General features: G+C 43.8%; 1 protein-coding gene across 1 annotated transcript in view; it reads left to right on the top strand.

Annotated features, from left to right (window-relative positions):
• The window catches only part of tmem8b (transmembrane protein 8B), a 375,967-nt gene that overhangs the window by 178,224 nt on the left and 176,686 nt on the right, over nucleotides 1–21,057 (top strand). The window contains exon 5 of the mRNA XM_071352000.1: nucleotides 3,794–4,122. Coding sequence (XP_071208101.1) covers nucleotides 3,794–4,122 — 329 coding nt within the window. The remainder of the gene's footprint in view (nucleotides 1–3,793; nucleotides 4,123–21,057) is intronic.

The raw sequence follows: 21,057 nt of genomic DNA, 5'->3' as shown, positions 1-21,057 counted from the left end.
TCTTCATTAAAGTATGGGGATTCTAGTGGGGGGGGGTTATAGGTAGCACACAGGAGGACATTTTTCTCTGTTCAGATCATTTCCTTTTGAATTTCTAGCCGAATGTAAAATGTTCCCGTTTTGATTAATTTAATAGAGTGAGTTAGGTCTGCTCTATAGCAAATCTTCCCTTTTTCACACCTGGTAGTTTGGTGGGTGGGACTGCCAGCTCTCTGTAACCTAGAGGGCAACCAGTGGGTCTATATCCTCTATACCACCCACCTGGTAGTGTGGTGGATGGGACTACCAGCTCTCTATAACCTAGAGGACAACCAGTGGGTCAGTCTCCTCTATGCCACCCACCTGGTAGTGTGGTGGGTGGGACTGCCAGCTCTCTGTAACCTAGAGGGCAACCAGTGGGTCCATCTCCTCTATACCACCCACCTGGTAGTGTGGTGGATGGGACTACCAGCTCTCTGTAACCTAGAGGGCAACCAGTGGGTCCATCTCCTCTATACCACATACCTGGTAGTGTGGTGGATGGGACTACCAGCTCTCTGTAACCTAGAGGGCAACCAGTGGGTCCATCTCCTCTATACCACCCACCTGGTAGTGTGGTGGATGGGACTACCAGCTCTCTGTAACCTAGAGGGCAACCAGTGGGTCCGTCTCCTCTATACCACCCACCTGGTAGTGTGGTGGATGGGACTACCAGCTCTCTGTAACCTAGAGGGCAACCAGTGGGTCCGTCTCCTCTATACCACCCACCTGGTAGTGTGGTGGATGGGACTACCAGCTCTCTGTAACCTAGAGGGCAACCAGTGGGTCAGTCTCCTCTATACCACCCACCTGGTAGTGTGGTGGATGGGACTCCCAGCTCTCTGTAACCTAGAGGGAAACCAGTGGGTCCGTCTCCTCTATACCACCCACCTGGTAGTGTGGTGGATGGGACTACCAGCTCTCTGTAACCTAGAGGGAAACCAGTGGGTCAGTCTCCTCTATACCATGTTTCTTGTAGGATGACAATGTCTTTATTTCCAAGTTCTTTGGTGAAGTCTGGGTTCCTGCTCTTTAGGCCAAAGGCAGATGACCTCAGTCCTTGTATATTCCAGGATGAGATAGTAAAAGCTTTGTGTTCCATAGTGTCTAGTGTTGTTTTGGTTGTGGGTTAGGCCCGGACCATCACAGTAGGTGTGAGCAGAGCATGTTGAGCATCTGATGCTACCTCTTAGATCACAGGATGGGGTTTGGGCAGGTGTTGTCTCTCTCCTTTTCAATTCAATTCAAAGGTCTTTATTGGCATGGGAAACATATGTTTACATTGCCAAAGCAAGTGAAATAGATAAAAAACATTTTTTTGACATAAACAATAAAAATGAACAGTAAACATTACACTCACAGAAGTTCCAAAGGAATAGAGACATTTAAAATGTCATATCTGCCTGGGAACACTATACACTGTAGTGTTATAACGATATGCAAATAGTTAAAGTACTCAAGGGAAAATAAAATCTCTCTCTCTCGCTCTCTCGCTCTCTCGCTCTCTCTCTCTCGGAACTAACTGTGTATTACGGGTCAATTCAACATCATACAGAGAGTTTGCATAGCGTTATTCATTCTAAATCTGTTCTCTTCTAATGCTTAGAAAACATTCTCCTGGTTGGACTACTGAATGTCAATGATGAATTAATCAGGTGTGAAACGAGCCCGATGGAGTGGAAGCTAGCTAATGAAGGAAACATTAATTACTTATTATTTATTCTTTTTAATTTTCAAATGGAAAATCTACATTCATAATAACCTGTTTATCTGAACGTCCTAAATAGTCTATAGAAAACAATTCATGTTGTCGTTTATTCTGTGGTTTAAGCTCTTGTTGGTAACGTTCGTTTGATGTGCAACATAAGGCTAAATTAATTGGACTGGAAGGACAAATATAAAACAACTGATAAAAAAACAACAAACATTTACTTTCTCATAGAGTTCATCTCCACAATGTTGTACAGCTAATTCATCCTAATTAGATTTTGAATAATCTCAATATTTTCTAGAATATTGGATGCTTTTTCTGTCCCCTGACGATCAATCAGTATAATGGGGCGGTAAAAATGATGATAATGCAGATGATAATGATGAGAATAATGATGTTAATGATGATGATGATGCTGATGATGCAGATGATAATGATGAGAATAATGATAATAATACAGATGATAATGATGATGATGATGCTGATGATAATGATGAGAATAATGATAATAATACAGATGATAATGATGAGAATAATGATGATAATGATGTTAATGATGATGATGATGCTGATGATAATGATGAGAATAATGATGATAATGATGTTAATGATGATGATGCAGATGATAATGATGAGAATAATGATGATAAGGATGTTAATGATGATGATGATGCTGATGATAATAATACCGATGATAATAATTCGGATGGTAATGATGTTAATGAGGATAATAATGCCGGTAAATAATGATCATGATAATAGTGATGATAATGATGGTGAAAATGACGATAATAATGATCATGAAAATGATGATAATGGTGATAACAATGGTGATAATGACGATGACAATAATGCTGATGATAATAATATGGATGATGATAATAATGATAATGGTGATAATGATAATAATGATGATGATAACACTGACGATAATGCCGATGATACCGGTGCTAACGATGACAATGATGGTAATGATGATAATAACGATAATGATGATAATAATTATGCTAATAATGATACAGATAATAATGATGATGATAATAATACTGATAAAGATGATGATGTTAATAATGCTGATGATAATGACCATAATAATGATGATAATGATTATGATGATAATGATGATAATAATGCTAATAATGATGACAATAAATATGGCAATAAAGCGGATGATAAAGCTGTAGATAATGCTGACAATAATGATGTTAATAATGATAACAATGATAATAATAGTGATGATAATAATTATGATGATAGTTATGCTGATAATGATGACAATAACGATGATGATAATGGCGATAATGACGATGATAATGACGATGATGATAATGACAATGATGATGACGACGACAATAATGATGACAATGATGATGATAAGGCCGATAATACTGCCGTTAATAATGCAGATGATAATAATGCTGATGATATTAATGATAATAATGCTGATGATATTAATGATGATAATGATGATGATAATGACGATGATAGCGATGCTGATAATAATGACGGCAATAAAGCTGATGATAACGCTGATGATAATGCAGACAATAATGATGTTAATAATGATAACAATGATGATAATAATAATGACGATAATAATGATGATAATGATGGTAACGATGATAATGATGATGATGATAATGATGATAATAATGATGCAGAACATTACTGCATGTTTCTTTATTAACCACTTTCTAGAACAGCCTGTGTGGATGCATATTATGAATGAATTTACTCTGTTAAACACAAAAAATAACTATATTTTAAGTGAGAATTTTAGACTGGTCTGGAGCAGAAAAAGATAGGAAATTCACATGAGCACAAGTAACTTCACCCATGCTCTACCACGGTTCTCCAGCACACAGCTTTCACCTACAATAGTGTCTATAATGTTCTACTGTACTTTAAACAACATGCTTCTCACCACAGGGCAGAATAAGGTTCAAATCCTCTCTCAAACAGTCTACGTCATACTCTTCAGGGCTAATGCACTTTCAAGAAAATGTAAATACTGTATTGCAATTTCAGATATACTGTAAATGTGTTTTTGTTATTTTTTTGCAGAGTGTTCATCCCCAGTTACGTGTCCAGTGTAAAGGTCCAACTGGCTAACTGCAGCACACACCCCAGAGACCAACAAACCAGGGGACAGACGGGAGACACCAGGGGACAGACGGGAGACAGAGACAGTACTGGAGACAGCTGTTCTGTTGTCTTAAAGATCCGAGCCAGGGCTCCTCCCGTCCACAACTCATCGGCTCTGGACTGCAGGGAGTGGTCACCCTGTGAGCTTGACACACCCCTTCCTGCCTGGGAACACTGGTACTATATCCTGGTGGAGCGTTACCTAAGCAACCAGGATGTATACTTCCGCATCGGGGTGCAGGTCACAGGTAGGCAGTGATGGTTTCTTCCTTTCCCTCTCTCTGTCGTCTCTTGTCTCTTGTCTCTGTGTTCTGCAGAGGTTTGAGGCGTTATTTGTGTTGTATGTCTAGTCTGTGAGATCAAACCAATCTCTGTGAGTCTCTCTATAGTGGGACATAATATTGAGAGTGTCCTGTTCTGTCTGTGTCCTAACGAGGGAGTGTCCTGTTCTGTCTGTGTCCTAATGAGGGAGTGTCCTGTTCTGTCTGTGTCCTAACGAGGGAGTTTCCTGTTCTGTCTTTATCCTAACGAGGGAGTTTCCTGTTCTGTCTGTGTCCTAACGAGGGAGTTTCCTGTTCTGTCTGTGGCCTAACGAGGGAGTTTCCTGTTCTGTCTGTGTCCTAATGAGGGAGTGTCCTGTTCTGTCTGTGTCCTAATGAGGGAGTGTCCTGTTCTGTCTGTGTCCTAACGAGGGAGTTTCCTGTTCTGTCTGTGTCCTAACGAGGGAGTGTCCTGTTCTGTCTGTGTCCTAACGAGGGAGTTTCCTGTTCTGTCTGTGGCCTAACGAGGGAGTTTCCTGTTCTGTCTGTGTCCTAACGAGGGAGTGTCCTGTTCTGTCTGTGTCCTAATGAGGGAGTGTCCTGTTCTGTCTGTGTCCTAACGAGGGAGTTTCCTGTTCTGTCTGTGTCCTAACGAGGGAGTGTCCTGTTCTGTCTGTGTCCTAACGAGGGAGTGTCCTGTTCTGTCTGTGTCCTAACGAGGGAGTTTCCTGTTCTGTCTGTGGCCTAACGAGGGAGTGTCCTGTTCTGTCTGTGTCCTAACGAGGGAGTTTCCTGTTCTGTCTTTATCCTAACGAGGGAGTGTCCTGTTCTGTCTGTGTCCTAACGAGGGAGTTTCCTGTTCTGTCTGTGTCCTAATGAGGGAGTGCCCTGTTATGTCTTTATCCTAACGAGGGAGTGTCCTGTTCTGTCTGTGTCCTAACGAGGGAGTTTCCTGTTCTGTCTGTGGCCTAACGAGGAAGTTTCCTGTTCTGTCTTTATCCTAACGAGGGAGTGTCCTGTTCTGTCTGTGTCCTAACGAGGGAGTTTCCTGTTCTGTCTGTGTCCTAACGAGGGAGTTTCCTGTTCTGTCTGTGTCCTAACGAGGGAGTTTCCTGTTCTGTCTGTGTCCTAACGAGGGAGTTTCCTGTTCTGTCTTTATCCTAACGAGGGAGTGTCCTGTTCTGTCTGTGTCCTAACGAGGGAGTTTCCTGTTCTGTCTGTGGCCTAACGAGGAAGTTTCCTGTTCTGTCTTTATCCTAACGAGGGAGTGTCCTGTTCTGTCTGTGTCCTAACGAGGGAGTGTCCTGTTCTGTCTGTGTCCTAACGAGGGAGTTTCCTGTTCTGTCTGTGTCCTAATGAGGGAGTGCCCTGTTATGTCTTTATCCTAACGAGGGAGTGTCCTGTTCTGTCTGTGTCCTAACGAGGGAGTTTCCTGTTCTGTCTGTGGCCTAACGAGGAAGTTTCCTGTTCTGTCTTTATCCTAACGAGGGAGTGTCCTGTTCTGTCTGTGTCCTAACGAGGGAGTTTCCTGTTCTGTCTGTGTCCTAACGAGGGAGTTTCCTGTTCTGTCTTTATCCTAACGAGGGAGTGTCCTGTTCTGTCTGTGTCCTAACGAGGGAGTTTCCTGTTCTGTCTGTGTCCTAACGAGGGAGTTTCCTGTTCTGTCTGTGGCCTAACGAGGAAGTTTCCTGTTCTGTCTTTATCCTAACGAGGGAGTGTCCTGTTCTGTCTGTGTCCTAACGAGGGAGTGTCCTGTTCTGTCTGTGTCCTAACGAGGGATTGTCCTGTTCTGTCTGTGTCCTAACGAGGGAGTTTCCTGTTCTGTCTGTGGCCTAACGAGGAAGTGTCCTGTTCTGTCTGTGTCCTAACGAGGGAGTGTCCTGTTCTGTCTGTGTCCTAACGAGGGAGTATCCTGTTCTGTCTGTGGCCTAACGAGGAAGTTTCCTGTTATGTCTGTATCCTAACGAGGGAGTGTCCTGTTATGTCTGTATCTTAACGAGCGTCTCGTCTGTAAGGAGATCAAACCACTCAGATCCCTTTGAGACTGCAGCGTGTCATTATAGAAAGCCTTCTATATCATAACAATCACAGTCACACTCTTTCATGGCGATTTAACTGAAGCATTCTGAAGTATCGTGCAGGTCTGTTATATCCTCGAGATGTAAGCGTGTGTTAACAGCAAGCCACGAGATCAGTCACACACACGTGCACGCACGTACACCAGAGCCTTGCACGGGCATTACATTTAAGCCCGAGCCGTACCCAGACCCAATTGCTTCTTCGAAATGTAAGGCCCGACCCTAAAATCAGAAATAACTTTCTTCATTAGTAAATCCGTTAGCTGCTTGTCTCTGTCTCAGTCGTAGCTGCTCCTGGCTGCCCTACCTCTCCGCATGTATGAGTATCCATAGAAACAGCTCTGCTTTGAGCTGCTCAACGACCAGACATTAGAGTAGAGCTGTTAGCTAGCTACTTTTAATTAACTCCGACAAAACTCACGGAACATTCTTCTTTTTGTGTGAAATAATCTCTCTTTGTCGACTCAGACAATGTTTTGGTCTTCTATTTGACCAGGTTGAAGCCTTTCTGACACCATGATCTTACCAGCAGAGCAGAACCATGTATCTGACACCATGATCTTACCAGCAGAGCAGAAGCAAGTGGCTCAGCTTCAAAATGTTTGTGATCAATTTAGTCATTCTTGAAAATTATTTTGGAGCCCTGCCCGTATCCTAGTATTGAATAAAAAAGACAGGTTCTACCCGGCCCTGACCTGATGTATAGAGCTGTGGGGCTTGGTTCGGTCAGCAGGGGTACGTTACAGAGAGCTGTGGGGCTTGGTTCGGTCAGCAGGGGTACGTTACAGAGAGCTGTGGGGCTTGGTTCGGTCAGCAGGACTACGTTACAGAGAGCTGGGGGGCTTGGTTCGGTCAGCAGGGCTACGTTACAGAGAGTTGGGGGGCTTGGTTCGGCCAGCAGGGCTACGTTACAGAGAGTTGGGGGGCTTGGTTCGGTCAGCAGGGCTACGTTACAGAGAGTTGAGGGGCTTGGTTCGGTCAGCAGGGCTACGTTACAGAGAGCTGGGGGGCTTGGTTCGGTCAGCAGGGCTACGTTACAGAGAGCTGGGGGGCTTGGTTCGGCCAGCAGGGCTACGTTACAGAGAGCTGGGGGGCTTGGTTCGGTCAGCAGGGCTACGTTACAGAGAGTTGGGGGGCTTGGTTCGGTCAGCAGGGCTACGTTACAGAGAGTTGGGGGGCTTGGTTCAGTCAGCAGGGCTACGTTACAGAGAGCTGGGGGGCTTGGTTCGGTCAGCAGGGCTACGTTACAGAGAGTTGGGGGGCTTGGTTCGGTCAGCAGGGCTACGTTACAGAGAGTTGGGGGGCTTGGTTCGGTCAGCAGGGCTACGTTACAGAGAGCTGGGGGGCTTGGTTCGGCCAGCAGGGCTACGTTACAGAGAGCTGGGGGGCTTGGTTCGGTCAGCAGGGCTACGTTACAGAGAGCTGGGGGGCTTGGTTCGGCCAGCAGGGCTACGTTACAGAGAGTTGGGGGGCTTGGTTCGGTCAGCAGGGCTACGTTACAGAGAGTTGGGGGGCTTGGTTCGGTCAGCAGGACTACGTTACAGAGAGTTGGGGGGCTTGGTTCAGTCAGCAGGGCTACGTTACAGAGAGCTGGGGGGCTTTGAACAGGGTACCAACGTCTTTTAATAACATAACTGGCTGGCAGAGTTTTGGCTGTCCCGTTAGGCAAAACAACGAGATGTGTTTAGTAATATCTGATTAAAGACATTGTGTCTAGTAATATCTGATTAAAGATGAACAGCTTGATGATCTGATCTGGGAATCTGTCCCCTGGCTCATATGCCCCTGTCCCCTGGCCCCTGGCTCATATGCCCCTGGTCCCTGGCTCATATGACCCTGGCCCCTGGCTCATGTGACCCTGGCCCCTGGCTCATATGACCCTGGCCCCTGGCTCATATGCCCCTGGCTCATATGGTCTAGTCCCCCTGGCTCATATGCCCCTGTCCCCTGGCCCCTGGCTCATATGCCCCTGGTCCCTGGCTCATATGACCCTGGCCCCTGGCTCATGTGACCCTGGCCCCTGGCTCATGTGACCCTGGCCCCTGGCTCATGTGACCCTGGCCCCTGACTCATGTGGTCCTGTCCCCTGGATATGGCTATGGCTTCTCTTTGGGTTTTAGAGCTAAACTACCTTTATTATGAAATAATTTGTGCATCAGCCTGGCAGGGGCTGGTATGACCTGGTGGTGGTTGGGCTGGTATGACCTGGTGGTGGTTGGGCTGGTATAACCAGGTGGTGGTTGGGCTGGTATGACCAGGTGGTGGTTGGGCTGGTATGACCTGGTGGTGGTTGGGCTGGTATGACCTGGTGGTGGTTGGGCTGGTATAACCAGGTGGTGGTTGGGCTGGTATGACCAGGTGGTGGTTGGGCTGGTATGACCAGGTGGTGGTTGGGCTGGTATGACCAGGTGGTGGTTGGGCTGGTATGACCAGGTGGTGGTTGGGCTGGTATGACCAGGTGGTGGTTGGGCTGGTATAACCAGGTGGTGGTTGGGTTGGTATGACCTGGTGGTGGTTGGGCTGGTATGACCAGGTGGTGGTTGGGCTGGTATGACCAGGTGGTGGTTGGGCTGGTATGACCAGGTGGTGGTTGGGCTGGTATGACCAGGTGGTGGTTGGGCTGGTATGACCAGGTGGTGGTTGGGCTGGTATGACCTGGTGGTGGTTGGGCTGGTATGACCAGGTGGTGGTTGGGCTGGTATGACCAGGTGGTGGTTGGGCTGGTATGACCAGGTGGTGGTTGGGCTGGTAGGACCAGGTGGTGGTTGGGCTGGTATGACCAGGTGATGGTTGGGCTGGTATGACCAGGTGGTGGTTGGGCTGGTATGACCAGGTGGTGGTTGGGCTGGTATAACCAGGTGGTGGTTGGGCTGGTATGTCCTCAGAACAGTCTCAACTCATCGGGGCATGGACTCTACAAGGTGTCGAAAGCGTTCCACAGGGATGCTGGTCCATGTTGACTCCAATGTTTCACACAGTTGTGTCAAGTTGGCTGGATGTCCTATGGGTGGTGGACCGTTCTTGATACACACAGGAAACTGTTGAGCATGAAAAACCCAGCAGCGTTGCAGTTCTTGACACAAACCGGTGCGCCTGGCACCTACTATCATACCCCGTTCAAAGGCACTTAAATTATTTATCTTTCCCATTCACCGTCTGAATGGCACATATACACAATCCATGTCTCAAGGCTTAAAAGTCCTTATTTAACCCGTCTCCTTCCCTTCATCTACACTGATTGAAGTAGATTTAACAAGTGACATCAATAAGGGATCACAGCTTTCACCTGGATTCACCTGGTCAGTCTATGTCATGGAAAGAGCAGTGTGTACAGTATGCTTACTTACTTTATCGTGTTCTTATTTTTATATATCTTGTGTTTTTGTGCTTTTTAGTATTATATTGATTATTGCATTATTGGGTTTACAGTTTGCAAGAAAGGTATTTCACTATACTCGTCAAATCAAATCAAATGTATTGGTCACATACACATGTTTAGCAGATGTTATTGCAGGTGTAGCGAAATGCTTGTGTTTCTACCTCCAACAGTGCAGTAATATCTAACAAGTAATATCTAACAATTTCATAACAATACAAACACATCTAATGTAAAGGAATATAATTAAGAATATATAAATATTTGGACGAGCAATGTCAGAACGGCATAGACTAAAATACAGTATAATAGAAAACAGTATATACTGTACATATGAGATGAGTAATGCAAAATATGTAAACATTATTAAAGTGACTAGTGTTCCATTTTTGAAGTGGCCAGTGATTTCAATATATAGTGCAGCAGCCTCCAAGAAGCTAGTGATGGCTATTTAACAGTCTGATGGCCTTGAGATGGAAGCTGTTTTTCAGCTTTGATGCACCTGCACTGACTTTGCCTTCTGGATGGTGGCGGGGTGAACAGGCAGTGGATCGGGTGGTTGTTATCCTTGAGGATCTTTTTGGCCTTCCTGTGACATCGGGTGCTGTAGGTGTCCTGGAGGGCAGGTAGTTTGCCCCCGGTGATACGTTGGGCGCACCACATTCTGTCCGGAGAGCCAACTGCAGTGCAGTTGCCATACCATGCGGTGATACAGCCCGAAAGGATGCTCTCAATTGTGCATCTGTAAAAGTTTGTGAGGGTTTTAGGTGCCAAGCCAAATTTCTTCAGCCTCCTGAGGTTGAAGAGGCGCTGTTGTGCCTTCTTCACTGCACTGTCTGTGTGGGTGGACCATTTCAGATTGTCAGTGATGTGTACGCCAAGGAACTTGAGGTCATTTCTCATCACAGAGAGACAGATAAACAAAACATACTCTGATGTCATCACAGAGAGACAGATGAACAGAACGGAGGGTTAAAGACAGGTGATGGTGGGGGGGGGGGGGGGGGGAATGTAAACACAATCAACTAATGAACAAAATGGACACGTAGATACTTGGTGCTTTTCAAAAACACTTTATGCTCTGTTCTTTTAAACACACTCTATGCTTTCCTAATATTTTTTATCCGTCCACTTTAAATTGTTTGAAAGGATTTTACTTTTGTTCTCCAGTGTACTACATGCCCTGGAAAGGAAAAGAGACTCCGTCTGATCCAGAGAGAGCACCACTCTACTTTACCCTTTATAAAATATTCATTACTGAGAGATAGACGATGGAAAACTAAAGGACATTTTCATTTGCAAAACAATAAGGCTTTTATATTGCGAGGACTATTGTAAAGTTTTCAATAGTGATAAAAACAGACCATATTCCCCTAATCGTTGGTAAGAGCAGAGAAATGTATTAACATCATAGGGTGAGAGAGGGAGAGAGAGAGAGGGAGAGAGAGAGAGGGAGGTGGCGGGGGCAGAGTAAGAGAGGGTGTAGCACTGTGGGGAGCCTTAGAGAAGGCACTACAGAGACCAGAGGAGAACAGCGGGGAGTAGACAGAGAGATGGAGAAGAAGGGAGAGATGGGGGGGGGGGGGGGGAATGTAAACACAATCAACTAATGAACAAAATGGACACGTAGATACTTGGTGCTTTTCAAAAACACTTTATGCTCTGTTCTTTTAAACACACTCTATGCTTTCCTAATATTTTTTATCCGTCCACTTTAAATTGTTTGAAAGGATTTTACTTTTGTTCTCCAGTGTACTACATGCCCTGGAAAGGAAAAGAGACTCCGTCTGATCCAGAGAGAGCACCACTCTACTTTACCCTTTATAAAATATTCATTACTGAGAGATAGACGATGGAAAACTAAAGGACATTTTCATTTGCAAAACAATAAGGCTTTTATATTGCGAGGACTATTGTAAAGTTTTCAATAGTGATAAAAACAGACCATATTCCCCTAATCGTTGGTAAGAGCAGAGAAATGTATTAACATCATAGGGTGAGAGAGGGAGAGAGAGAGAGGGAGAGAGAGAGAGGGAGGTGGCGGGGGCAGAGTAAGAGAGGGTGTAGCACTGTGGGGAGCCTTAGAGAAGGCACTACAGAGACCAGAGGAGAACAGCGGGGAGTAGACAGAGAGATGGAGAAGAAGGGAGAGATGGAGAAGAAGGGAGATAGAGAGAGAGGAACACAGAGAGAGGGATGTGGAGGGAGAGCGAGCGAGAGCAGAATAGAGAACATCTCTCCTCTCTCTGAGATCCTGATAACCCTCTCTTGTCAAGAGTAGAGTAGTAGTGTTTCCAAGACAAGATAAATGTTTCATGTTCTTTAGGCTGCACTGTTTCCAAGAAAAGAGAAACATACAGCATGAGAGAGTACAACTAACATTTAGAGTATGTAACGCCTACTCACACTCAGAGTATACAACGCCTACTCACACTCAGAGTATATTACGCCTACTCACACTCAGAGTATACAACGCCTACTCACACTCAGAGTATACAACGCCTACTCACACTCAGAGTATATAACGCCTACTCACACGCAGAGTATATAACACCTACTCACACTCAGAGTATATAACACCTACTCACACTCAGAGTATATAACGCCTACTCACACTCAGAGTATATAACGCCTACTCACACTCAGAGTATGTAACACCTACTCACACTCTGACAGCTACTGACACTGTTGAAACACATCTACAGTATAACATATTCCAACTATTGAAACACGTCTATAACACGTATTCCAGCTGTTGGAACTCTGTCCTCAACTCTTAGCCAAGAGAGACTGGCACGCATAGTATTTATATCAGCCCTCTGATTACAATGAAGAGCAAGACATGCCGCTCTGTTCTGGGCCAGTTGCAGCTTAACTAGGTCTTACCTTGCCGCACTGGACCACACGACTGGACAACAATCAAGATAAGATAAAACTAGAGCCTTCAGGATTAGCTTTGTGCAGTGTGGTGTCAAAAAAGCAGAGCATCTCTTTATTACAGACAGACCTCTCCCCATCTCTACAACCATTGAATCTATATGTTTTGACCATGACAGTTTTACAATCTAAGGTAACACCAAGTAATTTAGTCCCCTCAACTTGTTCAACAGCCACACAATTCATTACCAGATTCAGCTGAGGTCTAAAATTTAGGGGATGATTTGTACCAAATACAATGCTCTTAGTTTTAGAGATGTTCAGGACCCGTTTATTACTGGCCACCCATTACAAAAGAGACTGCAACTTTTTGTCAAGGGTTTCAGGGACTTCATTAGCTGTGGTTGCTGACACGTATATGGTTGAATGATCAGCATACATGGACACACAGGCTTTGTTTAAAACCAGTGACAGGTCGTTGTTAAAATTAGAAAAGATTAGAGGGCCTAGAGAGCTGCCCTGCGGTACACCACACTTTACATGTTTGACATTAGAGAAACATCCATTAAAGAAAACACTTTGAGTTCTATCAGATAGATAGCTCTGGATCCACGATATGGCAGAGGTTGAAAAGCCATAACACATCTGCTTTTTTCAACAGGTTGTGGTCAATAATATCAAAGGCTGCTCTGAAATCTAACAGTACAGCTCCAACAATCTTTTTATTATCAACTTCTTTCAACCAATCATCAGTCATTTTATCAGTGCAGTACATGTTGAGTGTCTTTCTCTATAAGCATGCTGAAAGTCTTTTGTTAATTTGTTTACAGCTCCTGAGTGGCGCAGCGGTCTAAGGCACTGCATCTCAGTGCTAGAGGTGTCTCTACAGACCCTGGTTTGATTCCAGGTTGTATCACAACCGGCCGTGATTGGGAGTCCCATAGGACGGCACACAATTGGCCCAGCGTCGTCCGGGTTAGGGTTTGGCCGGGGTAGGCCGTCATTGTAAATAAGAATTTGTTCTTAACTGACTTGCCTCGTTAAATAAAGGTTAAATAAAATAAAAAATAAATAGAGATGTAACCTTGTAATTGGTCAAACACAATTTGTCCAACAGTTTGCTAAGAGCTGGAGGCTGATAGATCAGATGTTAGAACATATAAAGGCCGTTTTACCACTCTTGGGTAGCAGAATGACTTTGGCTTCCCTCCAGGCTTGAGGAAAGTCTTCCAGGCTTGAGGACAAATCCTCAAGGCTCAGATTAAAGATATGACAGATAGCTGACTCTATAGCCACTCCTACCATCCTTAGTAGCTTTCCATCTAAGTTGTGAATGCCAGGAGGTTTGTAATTATTGATCGATAACAATAATTTAGTTTTTTCGATAACATACATTTTTTCACCTCCACCTACCTTTTCCTCCCACACTAACTTGACAAAATTCTAACATGCAATGCTTTTCTTTCAGTATTTGTTTTTTTATACGTGAGTACAATGGCTCACTGTTTGTTGTTGGCATTTCCTGCCTAAGTTTGACCACTTTGCCAATGAAGTAATCATTCAATTAAAATCGGCAACATCAAATGGTTTTGTGATGAATAAGCCATCTGATTCGATGAAAGATAGAGTTGAATTTGTCTTTCTGTCAAGTTCATTTAAAGTTTTCTTTCGCCAACATTCTTTATATCATTGAACTTGGCTTCATAATAAAGTGTTTTTTTGTTCAGTTTTGGAACTTTGTCTTTCCTGGATAAAGCCACTATTCTGCGATCACTGCATCCAATAGGTACGGATACAGCTTTAGGACAAAGGTCTACAGTATTAGTAAACATGTGATCAATACATGTGGATGATCTTGTTCCTGTAGTGTTTGTAAACACCCTGGTAGGTTGATTAATAACCTAAACCAGATTACAGACATTGGTTACAGTGAGAAGCTTCCTCTTGAGCGGACAGCTTGATGAAAACCAGTCAATATTCATGTCCCCAAGAAAGTAGACCTCTCTGTTTACATCACATACACTATCAAGCATTTCACACATATTATTTAGATACTGACTGTTAGCACTTGGTGGCCTATAGCAACACCCCAAAAGAAAAAGGCCTTTGATGTACCAGGTGAACCTGCAACCACAACACTTCAATAACACTTGACATTAGATCTTCTCTAAGCATTACAGGGATATGGCTCTGAATATATACAGCAACACCTCCCCCATAAGCATTACAGGGATATGGCTCTGAATATATACAGCAACACCTCCCCCATAAGCATTACAGGGATATGGCTCTGAATATATACAGCAACACCTCCCCCATAAGCATTACAGGGATATGGCTCTGTATATATACAGTAACACCTCCCCCATAAGCATTACAGGGATATGGCTCTGAATATATACAGCAACACCTCCCCCATAAGCATTACAGGGATATGGCTCTGAATATATACAGCAACACCTCCCCCATAAGCATTACAGGGATATGGCTCTGAATATATACAGTAACACCTCCCCCATAAGCATTACAGGGATATGGCTCTGAATATGTACAGTAACACCTCCCCCATAAGCATTACAGGGATATGGCTCTGAATATATACAGCAACACCTCCCCCATAAGCATTACAGGGATATGGCCTCTGAATATATACAGGAACACCTCCCCCATAAGCATTACAGGGATATGGCTCTGAATATATACAGCAACACCTCCCCCATAAGCATTACAGGGACGTGGCTCTGAATATATACAGCAACACCTCCCCCATAAGCATTACAGGGATATGGCTCTGAATATATACAGGAACACCTCCCCCATAAGCATTACAGGGATATGACTCTGAATATATACAGGAACACCTCCCCCATAAGCATTACAGGGATATGGCTCTGAATATATACAGTAACACCTCCCCTATAAGCATTACAGGGATATGGCTCTGAATATATACAGTAACATCTCCCCCATAAGCATTACAGGGATATGGCTCTGAATATATACAGGAACACCTCCCCCATAAGCATTACAGGGATATGGCTCTGAATATATACAGTAACACCTCCCCCATAAGCATTACAGGGATATGCTCTGAATATATACAGCAACACCTCCCCCATAAGCATTACAGGGATATGGCTCTGAATATATACAGCAACACCTCCCCCATAAGCATTACAGGGATATGGCCTCTGAATATATACAGGAACACCTCCCCCATAAGCATTACAGGGATATGGCTCTGAATATATACAGCAACACCTCCCCCATAAGCATTACAGGGACGTGGCTCTGAATATATACAGCAACACCTCCCCCATAAGCATTACAGGGACGTGGCTCTGAATATATACAGCAACACCTCCCCCATAAGCATTACAGGGATATGGCTCTGAATATATACAGTAACACCTCCCCCATAAGCATTACAGGGATATGGCTCTGAATATATACAGTAACACCTCCCCCATAAGCATTACAGGGATATGGCTCTGAATATATACAGTAACACCTCCCCCATAAGCATTACAGGGATATGGCTCTGAATATATACAGGAACACCTCCCCCATAAGCATTACAGGGATATGGCTCTGAATATATACAGCAACACCTCCCCCATAAGCATTACAGGGACGTGGCTCTGAATATATACAGTAACACCTCCCCCATAAGCATTACAGGGATATGGCTCTGAATATATACAGTAACACCTCCCCTATAAGCATTACAGGGATATGGCTCTGAATATATACAGTAACACCTCCCCTATAAGCATTACAGGGATATGGCTCTGAATATATACAGCAACACCTCCCCCATAAGCATTCCTGTCTCCTCTGTAGATGTTATATCCTTGTATTGCTACTGATGTATCATCAAATGAATTATCTAAGTGAGTCTCAGAAATGGCTAATATATGAATCTGATGTTAGCAAGTTATTGATTTCATGAAACGTATTAATATGGGCCCTTTTCAGCTCTTTCCTGGGTAGCAATATGGAAAACAGCAAACAAAACAAAAAAAATACATACGTTCAGCATTCCATTAATCAGTTGGTGTGTAAGTGTGTGTGAAACTATGAACCAATAGGCTTGGCTCTCTCATCCCTTCCAGGCTTCTGGGAGGGAGGGTGGACAATGATTCTGTCATAGCGGATGTAAGCAATGTCCCCACGCGCTCTGGCAGCTTTAATGGCTGGTATAAGTTCTGTCCTCTTCTGGCGCACAGCTTCAGGATGGTCATTGAGGAAGATATATGTTCCTCTGAAGTTTTTGCCTCTCTCCAGAACAGCTACCTTATCCTTGAACCTCAGGAACTTGACCAATATCGGCCTGGGCCTATCACCTGGGCCTGTCACCTGGGCCTATCACCTGGGCCTGTCACCTGGGCCTGTCACCTGGGCCTGTCACCTGGTTCTGTCACCTGGGCCTGTCACCTGGGCCTGTCACCTGGGCCGGCGGTGGGTTTTCCAGTCCTGTAGGCGCGCTCCACCTCAATCTTCCTGTGGTCCATCTTCCGTTTCTCCGAGATCGTTTCCCTCACTTTGTCCTCAGACTCCGTCCAGGTCTCAGGTGGAGATTCTGCAATTCCGTCCACAACCATTTTGTTTCCGCCTTGATTGTCCCTCGAGATAATCTGATTTCTCCGTCATTGTTATCATGGTTTCACTTACTGAACTGATGTCCTCTCTCAATGTTTTACAGATTGCTGTCATCTTGCTGTCATCTTGTAGACCTTTGTTTAAAGATCCTTTATGTGTGATAGAGAGGCACCGCTGTCCTCAACGGTTCTCCCGCCGGCTTTGGTCTTTGTCATAGTAGCAACATTGGTTACACTGTTACTCTGTTACACTGTTACTCCTCTCAGTTCCAGACAAGGCAGGTCACAGGGAAGATTGAAAACAACAAACAGCAGGGGTCTAGACAGTGAGAGAAAGTGAGGAAAGTGAGAGAAACCAATCAACATAAAATTATTTTCACCTGGCATTAAAGTCTAATGTTAGACAATGGGTTCTCTGTAGTTTGGTGAAATACTGAGATAATAAGGCACCGAAATGTGGATAATGTTTGAGTCCGATGATTTCCATTCACAAACTATTCACTGCATGTGATTGGGATTTTCTATGTGATTGGGAACCCTCAGTCCTTGTGAACAGCGGGGGGCCCACAACGGCTCTGTATTGTTTTCCTCGAAGTGGGCAAAAATGGTGTTAAGCTTGTCTTGGAATGAGGTGTCTGTGACGACATGCTTCTGAATGAATGAATCCAGAGTCACCGTGCGGTGACTGGCTTCTGAGGTTGAGCAGTTGTTATCTCTCCTAATTACCCCCCTCTCAAAACACAGCTCTAACTGGTACAATAGAGGTTGAGAGGATTCTCTTGTTCTTCTTCTGATATGAACACAGAGTCACTGCAGGGCCATGGTCTTCTGAGAGCCTCTTTAACACCCATTAAGAAAACACCAATAAAGAAAATGACTGTAAAAACTGTTAAATCCCCATGGTTTGATGAGGAATTTAACAATTTTATGGTTGAGAGGACGAGACAAAAGGAAAATAAGTCTGGCTGCACAACCGATCTGCAAAATGCAAATTGAGAAATCACTAAACTAAACTAAAAAGAAGAAACTACACTATGAAACAAAGATAAATTATATAAAGAATTATAGTAAAAAGCTTTGGAGCCTCTTAAATGATACTTTGGGCAAAAAGGCAAACTCAGCTCCATCATTCATTGAATCAGATGGCTCATTCATCACAAAACCCACTGATATTACCAACTACTTTAATGATTTTTTCATTGGCAAGATTAGCAAACTAAGGCATGACATGCCAGCATCAAATGCTGACACTACACATCCAAGTATATCTTACCAAATTATGAAAGACAAGCAGAAAGAGGAGGAAGGGAAGCGCTACTAAGGTACACTATAGTATATTTTGGTAGATAGAAGGTGCTCTTTGGTAAAAGGTGTAAATTGGTCATCAAAAAGAAAGGAGGACCAAGGCACTCTTCATATAATTAATTAAAATGCCTTTATTAGTATGGCATGTTCAATAGAAACAAAGTTGTTTAAAAACCGACGCGTTTCGGCTGCATGGCCTTCGTCAGGGAGTACAGAAAAAAGAGAATACAATGTCCTCTTTTGAAAGGCTTTTCCAATTAGCCCTAATTAGAAGAGGGAGTGGTTACCAAATTGGACACACCTAGTAAGCAATAATATACACATGAAAAGGTGAAATACTGTAGCTATGTTATCATGAGCATACAACTCCAAACTAGAAGCATCAGAACACCCAGAGAGGCAGTTCCAACCCTAACCATGACTGGGAGAAGTGTCCAGAACAAGAAAGCAATATATTCCACAGTACTCCAGACCACAGCAAAACATGAACAACAGTCCAAACATAGCTAGAGGGCAATTAAGCAAAATGTCCACTAGATGACAGCAAATGGACCCATCACGACCCTACAGGAAGGGTGAGAAATCCATATCTTCATTTAAACCAGGGTACTTAGTGGCCTGTAGTTTGTAAATCCAAAAACTTTCCCTTTGGTTTAACTGTTTAAGACGGTCCCCTTTTCTAATAGAGGCCGGAACATGATCAATACCCATAGCTTGTAGGGAGGCAGGGTTACCATGGTGTAAGGACTTGTAGTGCCTTGCCATGGGGTAGTCTTCATTGCCTACCCGTATGGCGTACTTGTGTTCCGCCAAGCGATCTTGAAGGCGTCTCTTTGTCCGTCCAATGTAGAACACCTTGCACTGTGGACATTCCAGTCTATAGATGACATGAGTGGTTTTGCAGTTAATAAAATGCTTGAGGTAATACTCCATTTTAGAAGCTGTGTCAACAAAATACTTTTTCTGTGCAATATTACTGCAATGGTTGCACTGGTAACATTTAAAAGAGCCCTTGGGTTTGTGGTCAAGCCAAGTTTTTTGAGAGTCACCCGGAAGATAACTGTGGACTAATTTGTCATTTAGGGTAGGACATCTCTTAAAGCTTATGACTGGTGGTTCAGGAAAGACTTGGCGTAGTAGCGTATCACTTTGGATGATTCCCCAATTATTTTTAATGATTCTTTTAATGTTCTCTGCTTCAGTGCTGTATTTTGTAACAAAATACACTCTCTCTGATGTATCACGAGGCACTCCTCTTCGTAACAAGTTCTCTCTGTCAAGTAATCCAGCCCTTATACCTGCATCTTTCAGGACCTGAACGCTGTAGCCCCGATCCAAAAAGCGATTCTCCAATTCTGCAGATTTGACACTGTAGTCTGTTTCCTGATCGCAAATTCTACGGACTCTTTGGAATTGGCCATATGGAATATTCTCTTTTAGCCTTTTGGGGTGAAAGCTGTCTGCCCTCAGAATGGTATTCCCATCTGAAGGCTTCCTAAAGATTGATGTGTGCAAACAACCCTTGTCATTTTTACTAATATCGAGGTCCAAAAAATGAATGTTATCCTTGCTGTATTCCATAGTTAGTTTGATGTTAGGGTTAATGCTGTTAAGGTATTGGTGGAAGGAAATAAGTTCATCTTCTGAGCCGGACCAAAACAGGCAAACATCATCAATATAGCGTCCCCACCATATAATCCGGTCAAAGAAATGGTTATTAGAAGGATCCAAAATGAAGTCATTTTCCCATTTACCCAAGTACAAACCAGCGTAGGAAGGGCTGTAGCAAGCTCCCATGGCACATCCTTTGACCTGTTTGAAAATACGGTCCTGGAAGATAAAGATGTTATGATTAAGAGTCCATTCAGTCAGTGATACAATGAATTCTGTAGGAGGCATCTCAGTTTCAGGCCGGGTACTCAAGAAATGGTGCATCGCTGCCAAACCTTGTTGATGCTCAATGGTGGTGTATAGAGACTCCACATCCATGGTGACTAAAAAGGAAGCTGTACCTATATTCTTCAATTCCTTAATTTTGTTCAACACATCTGTGGTATCTTGAAGATAGGCTGGAAGTGACAACAGAAAAGGCTTAATAAAGTAATCAATGTACTTAGAGATGGGTTCTGTCAGACTTTCATTACCACTAATGACTGGTCTGCCTGGGGGGTTTTCAAGATTTTTGTGGATTTTTGGAAGAAGGTAAAAAGAAGCCATACGCGGACTGCCATTGAAAAGAAATTTGAACTCATTGTCTGAAATGTAACCATTTTCCTTAGCTTCTGTGAGGATCCCTTTCAAATCAGTTTTTAGGTCCTCTGTAGGGTTGAAAGTAAGAGATTGGTAGAATTCGTCATTGTCTAATTGACGGTAGGCTTCTGTCACATATTTGTCTTTACACCACACTACTGTAGCACCACCTTTGTCAGCTTGTGAAAGACAAGCATTGTAATTTAGAATTCTGTAAAGTGAGTGTGGAAGAGGTCAAAACATTGTTGTTGTGTATCAACAATGACAAGCCACCAGGGTCTGGCAACCTGGATGGAAAATTACTGAGGATAATAGCTGACGATATTGCCACTCCTATTTGCCACAATCTTCAATTTAAGCCTACTAGAAAGTGTGTTCCCTCAGGCCTGGAGGGAAGCTAAAGTCATTCCGCTACCCAAGAATAGTAAAGCCCCCT

This window comes from Salvelinus alpinus, chromosome 19, assembly GCF_045679555.1.
Source record: "Salvelinus alpinus chromosome 19, SLU_Salpinus.1, whole genome shotgun sequence".
Classification (NCBI taxonomy): Eukaryota; Metazoa; Chordata; class Actinopteri; order Salmoniformes; family Salmonidae; genus Salvelinus; species Salvelinus alpinus.
This window is presented reverse-complemented; position numbering and strand designations above follow the sequence as displayed.